Consider the following 15,961-nt stretch of genomic DNA (forward strand, 5'->3'; position numbering starts at 1 on the left):
CCATTTGAACGCTCACCAAACGGGAACATCCTAGGTGCCCTACGTAAAGAGCGAGCAATTTTTAAAGAATTAATTTTGCAGATTGTCTCGAACACTTTTTGGACTCATCCTGATTTATGAACTCAGGTCAAACATGAGTTACTTCCCTTTGGGTCTCATTCTATCGATGTAAACTGGCGATAGCCGTGAATCGATGATTATCAAAATGTTTTTGGACCGTGGTGCGTTTTTGCGCTAGACCTAACTTTTAAAATCTAAATAATAAATTGACAGCTTGTTACACAAACATTCTTTAATCATAAAAGAATTCTTTTTTCATCAAGACAAGATCAGTACAATTCGAAGTTGTGAAAGTTTGAAAAAAGAAAAGCCCGGAAGCAGGGTCACGCAAGGGTCGTAGCAGACGACGGTTTATGCATATCGCCGTTCCTCTCAACAGTCAAAACCCATCGCTAGAGTTCTTGTGAACCACAGCCGTTTGTTTCGTGCATAAAAAAACGTGCTATTGTAAATAAGCTCACATCGAGTCGCATTCAAATGACTAACTGACGACTACATTGTGAAAAAGGGAAACTGGATCACACGGGTTGTGACGTCTGCTTCTCGTTCTAGGGCTGATCAGTGTTTAACAGAGACAAGTGCAAAGAAGTAATAAGAAATTTAATAATTCTGTACTTTCAAAAACATGCACGTGATCGTTCTTGCAGACATCAATCCCTTTCTCTTAGAACCTTCAAATGAAAGTTTTATAGATTATGATTTCTCTGGTGTGATTTCACACACACGTAACAACATTGTCTTTCTTCTTCTTGTTGCGTCGACGTTTAGCATCGAAGAGCGGAACGTACTTCTTCTTCTCGTTGAAAATGTATTTCGGTTTACACAAATGAAGACGTGATGGTGTGTTAATGTTCACAAAATATAAAGTAGTCTACTCATCATGATAAACTCGATCTGGGTGACACTTGGGGACGTTGGTGGTTCCTTCCGTGGTTACCGCTGACGTTGCCCTTCCCACAGTGTTCACACGACATCATTTACACAAGCATTGTACACCCCTGTACACTTGCACCTTCTGCAACACACACGTGCAATATCTGTTATTATCAAGTATGATTTCCATCGATATCATTCAATTTGTTTCTCTAAAACAAACACAGAAACAAGAGTTCACAGACTGACACAAACACATGGAAAATGAACAATACCTGTGTTTTCCTGTGAATCAATAATGTTAAAATGTATTAGCGTGTTTTACCTTCGGTTAGTGGACCTTTGGAGATCGCAAAAATGTGGAAATCCGTCCACGGAAGGTGAAACATATGCTAGTGCAATCTACGTGGCTTCGTTGATTGCTGCCATCTTGGAGTCAATGAAACGGTCAGAGCATTGCATCCTAGCAACCTCAACTGAATATATGTACAGTTCATATTCACGAATTAATATACCAGTGCACGCTGTTTCCTTTTGCTCTCTTCTTTAAATTTCTTTCCATGAAGATAAACAAATTCTTGTCTTGTACGCTGCACTAGTTTTGGACTAATGGCGCGAGCGTTGACGTCATATGTATCCAGTGTCGTCATGACGTAGTCTCGGTCATTTAACCTCGTTTTGTGTACGCAACTAGTGAAGTCTCGATTAATATGAGAGAGGGAGTCGATACACGAATTCCATTCGTCACATAACCCCATGGATCAAGATAATTATCCTATCCCAAGTAGATAATTATTCATCGTACGACGCTCTGCTCATATAATCTGCACCGTGGTTGTCCTTCCCGGGGATAACACGTACGGTGAACTCGTATGGCTGCAGTTGGAGGGCCCATCTCATCAGACGAGGGTTGTTCGGTTGTCGTTGGAGATGTTTGAGTGGGCGATGGTCTGTCTCAATGGTGAAGTGTTTCCCGTACAGATACCGTTCGAACTTTCCCACTCCCCAAACTGTAGCTAGGCATTCTTTTTCTACGGTGGCGTACCTACTTTCTGCTCCGTTGAACTTCTTGCTTTGGTACGCAACAGGTCGTAGAGTCTCTTCGTGCTCTTGCATGAGAACAGCACCCATTCCTTTGTCGGAGGCGTCCGTCCTTAGCACGAAAGGTTTGCTGTGGTCTGGCATACACAGCACAGGTTTCTGTGAGATTTTCTCCTTGAGTGTCTCAAAACTCCTTTTCGCTTCGTCGTTCCAGACAAGCTTGTCTGGGTTGAACTTCTTTGTCAGGTCGGTTAACGGAACAGCTATGTTCGCGTATGATTCGATGTAGGACCTGTAGAAGTTGCAGAGTCCTAGGAACGACCGTAGTTCCTTCTTCGTGGTGGGTGGGAGAGCGTCCTGAATCTTCTTGATCTTGTCGCTTTCTGGCCACCTTTTTCCACCTCCCACTTCGTGTCCGAGGTACGGCAACTCTGTGTAGCCTATGTAGCACTTGGAGGGTTTTGCTGCCAAATTGGCTTCTTGTAGCCTCTGTAGTACTGCCTTCAGAGCTGACATGTGCTCTTCCCAGGTTTCAGTTGCTATAAGCACGTCGTCCATGAAGTGGTGGACGTCTTTTCTTCTGATTGGATTGAGTAGCTTCCTCATCATGCGGTTAAACACCCCCGTCGCTGTTTTCAATCCAAATGGCATGTTGGCCCAACGAAATTGGCCCGCTGAAGTTGTGAATGCCGTCTTGTCTCTATCCTCCTCCTCTATTGGGATCGCCCAATATCCTTTCGTCAAGTCTAGCTTTGAAAAGTATTTTGCTTTTCCCAAACTTTGAAACAGATGGTCGACATCGGTGATGGGTTCAGCGTCGAACACTACCACGTTGTTCAGAGCTCTCAGATCAGAACAGAAACGGTACTTTCCGTCCTTCTTCTTTATCAGGACGATGGGAGAGTTGTATGGAGAGTTTGCAGGTTCGATGACATGCAACTTCAGCATTTCTTCAATTTCCTTTTCGACAGTTTCTACCATGGCGTGAGGTATGGGTCTGGGTTTCACAAAGACTGGTTTCTTCTCTGTCACTTCAATGGAACATTTTTCCAGGTTCGTCGTCTTTGGAACATCTGTTAGGAACTCTTCAAATTCTTCACAGATCATCTTCGCCTCCTTGACCTTTGCCTCGTCCAATTTCTCGTCGAAATGGATGTTCTTCACATTTTCGGTTCTTTGAGTTTCTAGGAGGGGTAACATCTTCTGAGTGTCATACTTGAAAATGTCATCGTCCATCGTGTTGTCCTCTTCCATGACAACAGCCACGACCTCTTCTCCTCCGTCTTCTTCATCACTTTCTTCTTCGTTTGAAGCAGGAACACTCGCTTGGGCAGATGAACTGGGATTGGGAGTGGCGGAACTCAATTCCCGTTCTTGGTACTCCTTGATGAGGTTGATGTGGTAGATCCGTGTTCTTCTGCCAACTTGGATCTTGTAGTCGAATTCGTTCAACTTTTCCACAACCTTGTAGGGACCTGACCATGTAAGTTCCAGCTTGTTGTTCTTCACAGGGCGTAGAAGTAGAACCCGTTTTCCGACTTCTAGCGTCCTTGGTTTCGTTTTCTTGTTGAAGAAATGGGCTTGCTTGCTGGCCGCTTTCTTCAGGTTCTCACGTGCCACGTTGCACGTTTCTTCTATTCTGTTCCTGAGGTTGACTACATATTCCGCTGTAGTCTTCTGCTCCCCTGAGATTTCTTCTTCGGTCCATGTTTGGCGCAGCACTTGCATGGGTCCTTTGACAGATCTCCCATACAGCAGCTCAAACGGCGAAAATCCCATGCTTTCTTGTGGGGCTTCTCTGTATGCGAACAGGAGGGCGGGGATAAACGTGTCCCATTCCCTCGGTTGATCGATCGCTAACTTTTTCAGCATGCTCTTCAGTGTGGAGTTGAACCTTTCGACCAAACCATTCGCTTGAGGGTGAAACGGTGCAGTCATATGGTGTTTGATGCTGAGAAAGTCGTTCACTTCTTTCATCAGGTGGCTGGTGAACTGTGTGCCTTGGTCCGTTATCACTTCATCTGGGATTCCCAATCTAGTCCACATCTCCCAGAGAGCTTCAGCTACGGTGTCTGCTTGGATGTTTTTCAGGGCTACGGCTTCGGGGTATCGGGTAGCGTAGTCAACAGATACCAAGATGTATTGTTTCTTGCTCTCCGACATAGGTTTGACCGGGCCGATGATATCCACCGCAACTCTCTTGAAAACTGAACTGATGGGTGGCATCCTTCCCAGAGGGACTTTCTTCGTCTGACTTTTCGGTGCAGTTCTTTGGCATGTGTCACAGGACAAGCAATACCTACGAATGTCTCCTGCACACCCTGGCCACCAGAATTCTGCTCTAATTCGGTCAGATGTTTTTCTTTGACCTAAGTGTCCTGCCATGGGGTGATCGTGACCAAATGAAAGAACTTTGTTCCTGAGTTTCTTCGGAACGATTACTAGTGAACGGTCGTTTCCGTGGCGATCTTTCGTTGTTCTATACAGGATTTCTTTCTTGTATGAATACCGTATCCCATTGATCCCTTCTGGAGAGTTGGCAAATTGCCTGATGGTCTTCAACGAAGGGTCACTTGCCTGTTCTCTCTTCAGATCAGCTGGCGAATACAGTCTTTCTTCTTCCTTGACTCCCTGTTTGTGGCTGCAGCTTGGTTTCTGGGCGTCCTCTGTCGCTTGTGCTCTCGTGGTAACAGCAGCTGCTGTCCCAGGGTACCATGCTGGGTCTCGAACAGGATATGTGGGAGTCAATTTCTTCTCTTTACCTAGTCCATACCATTTACCTATGAGGACAGGGTAAATTGGGTCGTCCATCACCGTTACTTCTGTCTCGGAGTCAAAGTAGGGTGAATCGATGTGCACCACGGCGGTGTGGTACATCTTCTTGGAGTCTTTCTCTGCCAGAGTAGTCTCCTTCATTTTCGCTGAATATGCCTCCTTTGGCACAAACTTTTTGCTGACAATGATACCAGTACATCCAGTGTCTCTCAAAGCGTTGACAATTGTTCCATTCAGCTTCACTGGTACCACTTCGGCACATTTCTTTTCCTTGCAATTTCCGCAAAGTTTTTCTAAGAGGATCGGTGTCTCAAGTGTATCTTTCTTCGATGAAACTGCACCTGCTGTGTCTCTCTTGTTTGGACAGAAACGAGAGACATGCCCTTGCAATTTACAAATGAAACAACATCCAGATGCTCGCAGTTTCTCTCTCTCGGCGTCACTCAACTTTGCCTTTAGAGTTTGATTTGCGGGTTTTGTTGATGGAGCAGCTATTCTTGTTTCTTCTTGGGGAGAACGACGTTTTTCAGGCTTGACGTACGTCGATGAAGTTTTGACGTTCGATCTAGATTGTTGATATGTGTTGGCTATCATCCCAATCTCTTTGGCGCTCTTAGGGTCTCTATCCCTAATGTGAACGGCGAGGTCAGGAGGAAGGGTGTCCAACACCTGCTCACGGACCAACAAATCTTTGAGATCTTTTACATCTTGGTCGCATTCTGCTAATTCCACCCACTTGTCTAGATACCGTTCTAGCTTCGTGATGTGCTCTTTATACGTGTCAGTGGCGCTTTTCTTGGTTTGGCGAAACTTCTTTCTATAATCTTCGCTAGTGAGTTGGAAGCCCTCATACAAAGCGTGTTTGAGAGTGTCGTAGTCATTAGCGTCTTCCTCGTTCAGCTTTGAGAAGATGACTCTCGCCTTACCCTTCAGAAAGTACACTACACGTGAAGCTTTTGCTGCATCACTCAGGTTACAGTCTCGAGCATAATGCTCGAACTGATGGAACCAGCTCTCGATGTCATCACGGTCGTCTAGAAAAGGAATCTTGGGCTTGAAACCATCATCTTCGCGAATACGTCCTGGCGAGTTGTTGTTCCTGTTGCCCTCTTGGTTGGCGTTCTGGATTTTCAACTGTTCCAGTTGGAATTGTCGTTCAGCGTCACGTTCTAGCCGTTCAGCATCACGTTCTTCGCGATCAAGAGTTTGTTGCTTCTGATTAAGAACAAATGCACGCAACTCGGCTCCTTCTAACCCCAACAACTGTCCTTCGGCCAATAGCTGTCTAGTCAACTCTAGCGGATCTACACTTGTGGACTGAGACATATTTACAGGTGACACGTCCGTGCACGCCTGTGGATCAACCTCTTCGTCGTTACGGTTGCTGTCAACTTGAAGAGAGAGATGAACACTCTCTTCTTCGTCAGCAGGAATTGGTAACGAGTCTATCACCTCTTCCCGATCGTTACCGACAGTAAGGGTTTTTCTTCCCTTCTTATCTGTGGTCACTATGGGGAGAGATTTGTCGGCCGGCTGTTTCCGTGCCAACTGGGCTGCGATGGTGGACTTTCTAAAATTATGAGCTGGGGAACTGTCGTCACTCATAAGTCACCTCGCGTATTATTCCAAAACGTACAAAATGTATGTTGCTCAAACACCGTCGAGCTACTAAATTTCGGATCAAATTACAAAAAGAAAGAGTTGGGCGGCGCCTTCGTGCACAAAATGCAAGTCCTAGTTTAGCTCTACTTCTACTGTACTTTGAAATAATTCTTCAACGTATGTTACGTTACGTTTCCACACAACCACCCAAAGAGTTATGTTTCCACGTTCTATCGTGAGTCAGTTTACTTCTATCTACCAACGAGAACTTACACTGTAAACTTTATTTGACTCTTTCTGGCGAAAAGATCGATCTTTCACTCGATCGAACGTTGAATATACACGATGTATCAACTCAACTGTCAATTCGCATCATTTACTGTGTAGATTAATTTACAGCCACTTCTACATCAAGTAAATACGACTGATATCCACAAGTCGATTATATAGGGCTTCACAGGGAAATACAGGTATTAAATCCTTACCTCTTAGGTACCTGACTCCCACCAACCTCCCGCGTAATTTAGAACAAACTAAGGGGAATGATGGTTCCGATAGTACGTGCAAGAATACTATCACACTGATGAATTGGAACACCACAAATAAAATTGGGAGCTAACAAATCAAAAGTGGTCTCGCTAAATATTGATTTTTTAACGTGTCGTTTCAGCTGACAACACTTCCAGTTTTTATTTTACCGTGTGATAGGGCACACGTTGAGTTATAGATCTGTGATAAGTAATATAACTAAAGGTAAATAAATAAAATTATATGATGAGACGATGGCGATGAAGTACGAACATATACAATACAAATCGACATGCAAGAAACCTACAGCAATTTTGAAACGAGAAAAATTTGGAACGGCTGGATCGAAAGTAAAACGTTGATTCAATATCCCGTGACTCGAGCCCCCATTGTGACGTCTGCTTCTCGTTCTAGGGCTGATCAGTGTTTAACAGAGACAAGTGCAAAGAAGTAATAAGAAATTTAATAATTCTGTACTTTCAAAAACATGCACGTGATCGTTCTTGCAGACATCAATCCCTTTCTCTTAGAACCTTCAAATGAAAGTTTTATAGATTATGATTTCTCTGGTGTGATTTCACACACACGTAACAACATTGTCTTTCTTCTTCTTGTTGCGTCGACGTTTAGCATCGAAGAGCGGAACGTACTTCTTCTTCTCGTTGAAAATGTATTTCGGTTTACACAAATGAAGACGTGATGGTGTGTTAATGTTCACAAAATATAAAGTAGTCTACTCATCATGATAAACTCGATCTGGGTGACACTTGGGGACGTTGGTGGTTCCTTCCGTGGTTACCGCTGACGTTGCCCTTCCCACAGTGTTCACACGACATCATTTACACAAGCATTGTACACCCCTGTACACTTGCACCTTCTGCAACACACACGTGCAATATCTGTTATTATCAAGTATGATTTCCATCGATATCATTCAATTTGTTTCTCTAAAACAAACACAGAAACAAGAGTTCACAGACTGACACAAACACATGGAAAATGAACAATACCTGTGTTTTCCTGTGAATCAATAATGTTAAAATGTATTAGCGTGTTTTACCTTCGGTTAGTGGACCTTTGGAGATCGCAAAAATGTGGAAATCCGTCCACGGAAGGTGAAACATATGCTAGTGCAATCTACGTGGCTTCGTTGATTGCTGCCATCTTGGAGTCAATGAAACGGTCAGAGCATTGCATCCTAGCAACCTCAACTGAATATATGTACAGTTCATATTCACGAATTAATATACCAGTGCACGCTGTTTCCTTTTGCTCTCTTCTTTAAATTTCTTTCCATGAAGATAAACAAATTCTTGTCTTGTACGCTGCACTAGTTTTGGACTAATGGCGCGAGCGTTGACGTCATATGTATCCAGTGTCGTCATGACGTAGTCTCGGTCATTTAACCTCGTTTTGTGTACGCAACTAGTGAAGTCTCGATTAATATGAGAGAGGGAGTCGATACACGAATTCCATTCGTCACACGGGTTCACGATGGCTCAGGGGTAAGATAAACCACGCAAAAATAAATTCTTTGAAAATTGTTCGCTCTTTACGGAGGGCACCTAGGATGTTCTCAATCGGTGAGTGTTTAAATGAAAGGGTGTTTGTACTGTGTGTAAAAGCCTGACCGTATCTGTGATGGTTTACGGGAGGCTTACTGTGCCTTTAATATGTGGTATGGTTCTGCGTACCTCTCACTCACTGACGGTGTTCGTCTTTAGAGCAGTTACGTCACTTTGTTCTTCACTCTTGTCACTGGCACTCTGCCTCCATTGGTTTTGATTCACACACGGTATACAAAAGAAAAGAAGAAAAAACACTGGCTTTTAAAACGTGTCGAAACACACACACACACACACACACACACACACACACACACACACACACACACACACACACACACACACACACACACACACTCACACACACACACACACACACAGGTAGACAGACACTCGTCAAAGTGTCAACCGAGTTTCTCACGTGTTTCCACAGCAAAGCAATGGGCGATTCTGGTGAGGTTATGCCCCCTCTTTCTTTCGGCTGGTAACTGGCGCCACCTCGCTGCAAGATCACACGAGAAAGGAAAAAAAACTTGCATTGGTCCCAAATAGCATATCGGTTTGGTAACAGTTCGTGTCTAAGTCGTGCATTTTATACGGTAAACAGACAACGGTCGGTTCTGGTGAGGTTTAGCCCCTTCTTTCTTTCGGCTGGTAACTGGCGCCACCTCGCGGCAAGATCACAGGAGTTGTCTCGCGTTATCACCCCAGAAGCGCTCATTACAGTGGGTTACAAACAGAAGCAGTTCTAATCCTACATTAAGTACCACCAGGTTAGTGCTTATCTCTTAAAATCCCAGACAATAAAAAGCTATTCAAGCTGTCGAAGGACAAGGAAGTAACATTCGTAACAAAAAGCTTAAAGCTTTTTGTCCACTAATCACACAACAACAAGCACCCATTACGAAGGATGGTCAAAACAAAATGATTAAGTGTGATTTTTGTTGAGACTGTTTGGCGCAGATTACAGCAGCTATTATATTTCATTTTTTTTTCATTTTTCATTTTTCATTACTTTATTGTCCCATCGCTGGGAAATTCGGGTCGCTTCCTCCCAGTGGAAAGCTAGCAGCAACGGAGTCGCGCTACCCAGGTGTCTGCGTGTTTAGGTGTATTCAGCCACCTGCACTTATGGCGGAATGACCAAGGTCTTTTACGTGCCATTGTGATGACACGGGGGTGGGACATGGCTTCCGTCTCTGGGTCTGCACATAAAGTTGACCCGTGTCCGTCCCGGCCCGAATTCGAACCTGCCGCGCGACCTTCCGATCACAAGTCCAGTGCTCTACCAACTGAGCTACCGAGCTACTACGCTCTTTCTAAATCGATGCAAAGTCGCAAGTGATTCAACGAATCAAACAAGGCTTTCAGATAGTCTTCTTTGGGACAGCGTTTAAGCTCTGATTTGACAATCAAAAAACAAGAAAGGTAATTAAGTTGTTGGAACGTTTGTTATTGACAAAAATACGTTACATTCACAAATATATCGACCCAACGGTCTTTTAAGTGCACAAACAAACACTTAGTTACAAAAACATATCTTGACGAAGGTTTCTACCGCCTGCTACGAATCCGCAAGCGAATGATTTCACAGCTATTTCGAGGTTCTAGATGCAATGACACTGCTAAGCCTAAACTCAGCTTTTCAAAGAGCAAATAACCAGAAATCACAGGGGGTAAAATCGGGGATGAAGAATGTTCGAGTCAAATATGGGATGATTTGGACTTCTAGGAAGTAAGTTATGGCTCTTATTTAGACTGGCATTGTGATTGAAGAGAAAGGACATTCTTTGGGTAGTAAGGTTACTGGGTAATGTTGAACTAGCGTGTTAAATTCATAGCCCACAATCCGATAGCAGTTTTGACTTTCTTTTGATACAAGTCCCTTTAATCAACCGAACAATAGTTATCGTGAAATTAATTGACGAATTGAGCTCGAAAAATTAAGCAGAATTATTTAATTTCGTCAATTGATCGACAAAAATGACGAGAAAATGCATACGTAATATCGACAGAATCGGGGAGAGTTAAATATTAATTGTCTCCCCTCCGTCGTAATATCGACAGAGTTGCCTCCCTTCTCTGAAAATGGCGACATTTCCTTCTTTGAATGCATGCAAACGAAAGGTTTACGCAATACATCCGTTCAGTTCATTCCGCGACTTTTAAAGGAATCAAAAATGACTTGTTATGCTTACAAAAGCAGGTTCTGCAAAATTGGAGGGCTTTAATGACAGTGGATTCTGAGGTATGAATGTAACACACTATAAAGTTCACTATTACCGATTACTGCATAGTGTGTGACAGTTATACGTGCTGTTAGTAGACAGAATATTAACAGCAAGAGGTAGAACAATACAGCGAATAGGTCTATTTCTGCTTTAAAAACCTTGCTTACTAATTTGTTGCGTCAGATCATGTTGGTCCAGACACTCTTTGTTTCCATGGTTTATGGCAAAACTGAAGGAGAGAACCAATGTTTCATATTTAGTGACTACATTTCATCACACGTTTGGGTCCATAAGGTTCTTGAGTGCGTGCACTATGTACTTCCTGTAAAAGCGGCCATACACATAAACACCGTGAGCGTTTCAGCGCACAAACGAAAAGAAGGAATTATCAAACGTCGCAGAAAGCCTCAACCATTGTTCACAAACAAACAGCATGCAGGTAGTAAATGTATGCTAATCTTGTTTCTTCCCGTTCACATGTAACACAAAAGCAACCTTAACTCTTTTTTAACGGAAATCATTCGTCCCCGCTTTTAATCTGGATGGCACCACGGTGTCCATGAGATAAGACGACGTCAATGGATTACACACTGAGAATGCTTTTACATCATTGTGTGTGTGTGTGTGTGTGTGTGTGTGTGTGTGTGTGTGTGTGTGTGTGTGTGTGTGTGTGTGTGTGTGTAAGTGCTTGTGTGTGTGTGTGTGTGTGTGCGAGTGTTTGTGTGTGTGTGTGTGTGTGTGTGTGTGTGTGTGAGTGTGTGAGTGTGTGAGTGTGTGTCCCAAATAAGCATATATTTTTCTCTGTCTCTGTATGTCTGTATGTACGTACGTATGTATGTCTGTCTGACTGTCTGTCTGCCTGCCTGCCTGTCTGTCTGGCTGTATGTCTCTCTGTCCGTCTGTCTGTCTCACTCTCTCTCGCTTCTTCTCTCTCTCTCTCTTACTCTCTGTCTCTTATGCTCTTCCTAGTAGGCAATCAATCTACGTGTCCTCAACTGCTGACATGACATAAAAGGGAGAAGAACAAACCCAAGAAGAACAACGACGAAAAAAAGGCAAGAAGTGACAAACATGAAAGAAAAACAACCCAACAAAGAAATTGATGGATCGGGCGCCAAGAACACGAGGACCCTAATTCTGGTTTCAGGCATACTGTCCCGAGCAACCTCCACCCCCCTCCCCCCCCCCCCCCCCCCCCCCCCCCCCCCACGCTCATGCTTTTTGCAGAAATAATGATATGGAACTGCTGTGGTTTGTCGTCGCATAGAACACACAAAAAACGCGCCCTTTTAACTTTCTGAGTGGCCATGATCGCTCTTCCTCCTCCACCACCACCACCACCCCCCCTCGATCCCTCCCTCCCCCTCCCTCCCTTTCCATCTCTCTCACTCTATGTCCGGTGCCAAAGTGAAATCCAGTTTCTCAGAAGAAAAAAATCAAAACTTGACTAAATATAAAAACAAGTCGCGTAAGGCGAAAATACAACATTTAGTCAAGTAGCTGTCGAACTCACAGAATGAAACTGAACGCAATGCAACGCAGCAAGACCGTATACTCGTAGCATCGTCAGTCCACCGCTCATGGCAAAGGCAGTGAAATTGACAAGAAGAGCGGAGTAGTAGTTGCGCTAAGAAGGATAGCACGCTTTTCTGTACCTCTCTTTGTTTTAACTTTCTGAGCGTGTTTTTAATCCAAACATATCATATCTATATGTTTTTGGAATCAGGAACCGACAAGGAATAAGATGAAAGTGTTTTTAAATTGATTTGGACAATTTAATTTTGATAATAATTTTTATATATTTAATTTTCAGAGCTTGTTTTTAATCCGAATATAACATATTTATATGTTTTTGGAATCAGCAAATGATGGAGAATAAGATGAACGTAAATTTGGATCGTTTTATAAATTTTTATTTTTTTTTACAATTTTCCGATTTTTAATGACCAAAGTCATTAATTAATTTTTAAGCCACCACGCTGAAATGCAATACCGAAGTCCGGGCTTTGTCGAAGATTACTTGACCAAAATTTCAACCAATTTGGTTGAAAAATGAGGGCGTGACAGTGCCGCCTCAACTTTCACGAAAAGCCGGATATGACGTCATCAAAGACATTTATCAAAAAAATGAAAAAAACGTTCGGGGATTTCATACCCTGGAAATCTCATGTCAAATTTCATAAAGATCGGTCCAGTAGTTTAGTCTGAATCGCTCTACACACACACACAGACACACATGTTTTTAATCAAAACATATCATATCTATATGTTTTTGGAATTAGGAACCGACAAGGAATAAGATGAAATTGTTTTTAAATCCATTTCGGAAATTTAATTTTAATCATAATGTTTATATTTTTAATTCTCAGAGTTTGTTTTTAATCCGAATATAACATATTTATATGTTTTTGGAATCAGAAAATGATGAAGAATACGATAAACGTAATTTTGAACCGTTTTATAAAAAAATAATTTTAATTACAATTTTCAGATTTTTAATGACCAAAGTCATTAATTAAGTTTTAAGCCTCCAAGCTGAAATGCAATACCAAAGTCCGGCCTTTGTCGAAGATTGCTTGGCCAAAATTTCAATCAATTTGATTGAAAAATGAGGGTGTGACAGTGCCGCCTCAACTTTTACAAAATGCCGGATATGACGTCATCAAAGACATTTATCAAAAAAATGAAAAAAACATCTGGGGATATCATACCCAGAAACTCTCATAAAAAATTCCATAAAGATCGGTCCAGTAGTTTACTCTGAATCGCTCTACACACACACACACACACACACACACACACACACACACACACACACACACACACACACACACACACACACACACACACACACACATACACCACGATCCTCGTCTCGATTCCCCCCTCTACGTTAAAACATTTAGTCAAAACTTGACTAAATGTAAAAAGAGAGAGAGAGAGAGAGAGAGAGAGAGAGAGAGAGAGAGAGAGAGAGAGAGAGAGAGAGAGAGAGGGGGGAGAGAGAAAGAAAAAGAAAGAGAGAGAATGACAAAGACAGAGAGAGAGAGAGAGATTCAGATTCAGATTCAGATTCAAAACTTTAATACAAAGGGATAAAGGTTTTAGGCGATGCCTAATCTTCCAACCTGTCCCTTTTAGACATACATGACATTATACATTACAATTATATATTTATATAACATGTTTTAAACAGCCAAACGAATAACTAATTAACTAAGAATTTGTAATCAGGTTAAAACTAACAAAAACACTAGCTATAATTACGTGGTTCATGGATTAATAAAATGATGATTAAGATGTGATGCAGTAACAGTTATGATTTTAGTGTAGGGAGAGAATTATTTTTGACAAAGATATTTTCGAACATTTTTTTTTAAAAGACGAAAGGGTTTGACATGTTTTACAGTACATTGGAAGTAAATTCCACACAAGCGATCCCCAGTAGGATAAACTAGATTTATATAAATCAATGCGTGGGAGCGGTAGCATATAATTCAAAAGCCTCGCTCTACCAGGAGGACGCTCAAACAGGTCTTGGATGTATGAAGGTGTTTCATGGTTGTACATTTTGAACAGGAAAACACTAGCATTTAAAAAAAAAACTGCTGTTGTAGCGGAAGAATGTTCAGTTGAGTGTATTTTTCTTGAGTAGTCATATTGGGATCTCGGTTTAATAACTTTACACCTCTCTTGTGAAGTGTGTTTATTTTCTTTATATGAACATCACTGGCATTGCACCAGACAGTAGATGCATAGCAAATGTGAGAGAGACAGTGTGTGTGGAAAAACATTTTGAGGGCATCCACAGAAACAAGAAAAGGTTCCTAGAAACTCGTTTATAAACTGTATCAATGTGAGAGCGCCAGTTAAGTTCATCATCAATTACAACTCCAAGCACACGGTGTTGATGGACTTGAGCAATGCTAACTGTACCATGCATACGATCAAGGCTCAGAGGCTGTCGCTGGTGTTTTTGTCTTGTGGTTATTAACATGCTTTTTGTTTTCTTATGATGCAGTGCCATTCTGTTACAATTACACCAATCATTAATATTTGCTATACTTTCTTGGAGTACTTTTCTTATGAGATTTATATCTGTATTACTGCTGTGAAGTGTTGAGTCATCCGCAAAAAGATCAAGTACAGCATTTTCTTGTTTGAGGTGTAATGGTAAATCATTAATGTATAGTCCAAACAGTAAGGGACCAAGGATAGAACCTTGTGGGACTCCACATTTTACAGTGCCTTGTGATGAATATGAACCGTTTAGGTAGACTGCTTGTTTCCTATCTGACAGATATGATGTAAAAAAGGACACAGATGAGCTATTTTGCAGGTAAATAAGTAATTTGTCTGACATAATATCGTGATCAACTAAGTCAAATGCTTTCCTGAGATCAAGGAATACCGCTCCAACCATATCACGATTGTTTATTGCTTTTAGCCAGGTATCACAGAGCCGGGTAAGGGCAGTATGACATGAATGTTTAGGACGAAAACCTGATTGATAAGGATGAACAATATTGTTTTCTTCAACATATTTAAGGAGATGGGTGTGTATATATGCTTTTCCAGGGGTTTAGACAGTATAGAGAGAATAGATAGCGGTTTGTAGTTATCAAGGCTATCGGTGTCTTAAAACATTAAATTTAAAGAGAGAGAGAGAGAGAGAGAGAGAGAGAGAGAGAGAGAGAGAGAGAGAGAGAGAGAGAGAGAGAGAGAGAGAGAGACACACACACAGAGAGAGCAAAGCAAAGCAAAGGAATGGAAAGAAGAAAGGGAAAGAAATGGAAAGAAAGTAAACATTGTGAACTTTTTTCCCGAAATGTGCAGATGAGGTACACGTTAAACTGCATTCTCATATTGCCCGTGACAAAAGGCACTCATTACATTACGCACGGATCTTGCGTACAGCTGACAAGTTTTAAACCAAGCCGTTACTCAAAACCTCGATGGAAGGTGCAACTAGCACCTGCTGCTTCAGTGAATGCAGATTCAGTCCCCGTGTTTTTCACAAAAGATTCGGTCTCGGGAATCCAAGCGAGCGTACACGGACTATGTGCACTTCAAATGCACCGTCCTTCTCCTAAAAGCGATCATTCTTCCCGTTCTTTTTCTTCTTCTTGTTCGTTCATGGGCTAACATGCACTCCCACGGTTTTTACGAGCATGGCCGTTTTTACCCCGCCGTTTTGGCAGCCACACGCCGCTTTTGGTGATGCATGCTTGATATTTGTGTGTTTCTATAACCCACCGAACTCGGACATGGATTACAGGATATTTT

The 15,961-nt window shown here is 42.2% G+C and overlaps 1 protein-coding gene and 1 long non-coding RNA gene across 2 annotated transcripts; both read right to left on the reverse strand.

Moving 5' to 3' along the window:
• Nucleotides 1-645: 645 nt before the first annotated feature.
• Nucleotides 646-2,146, reverse strand: LOC138956571 (uncharacterized). The gene is made up of 2 exons (XR_011452705.1): nt 1,259-2,146; nt 646-1,075 (listed from the first exon to the last, which is right to left on the reverse strand). It is a non-coding gene; the product is annotated as an uncharacterized lncRNA (long non-coding RNA).
• Nucleotides 2,147-2,158: 12 nt separating this feature from the next.
• Nucleotides 2,159-8,356, reverse strand: LOC138956572 (uncharacterized). Its single transcript, XM_070327897.1, has 3 exons — nt 7,940-8,356; nt 2,366-7,756; nt 2,159-2,237 (listed from the first exon to the last, which is right to left on the reverse strand). Exons 2-3 carry the CDS (start codon nt 6,352-6,354, stop codon nt 2,159-2,161), a joined length of 4,068 nt encoding a protein of 1,355 aa, XP_070183998.1. The 5' UTR covers nt 6,355-7,756; nt 7,940-8,356.
• Between the last annotated feature and the right edge of the window lie 7,605 nt (nt 8,357-15,961).

The sequence above is a fragment of the Littorina saxatilis genome, unplaced genomic scaffold (assembly GCF_037325665.1).
Source record: "Littorina saxatilis isolate snail1 unplaced genomic scaffold, US_GU_Lsax_2.0 scaffold_1220, whole genome shotgun sequence".
NCBI classification, from domain to species: Eukaryota; Metazoa; Mollusca; class Gastropoda; order Littorinimorpha; family Littorinidae; genus Littorina; species Littorina saxatilis.

What these genes read in the sequence shown, in the direction of transcription:
- LOC138956572 (XM_070327897.1), bottom strand. Translation starts at nt 6,354, where the DNA reads ATGAGTGACGACAGTTCCCCAGCTCATAATTTTAGAAAGTCCACCATC. An exon ending in GAAGTGGGAGGTGGAAAAAG is followed by an intron (nt 2,238 to 2,365) that starts GTGGCCAGAAAG and finishes ACGCGAACATAG; the next exon opens with CTGTTCCGTTAACCGACCTG.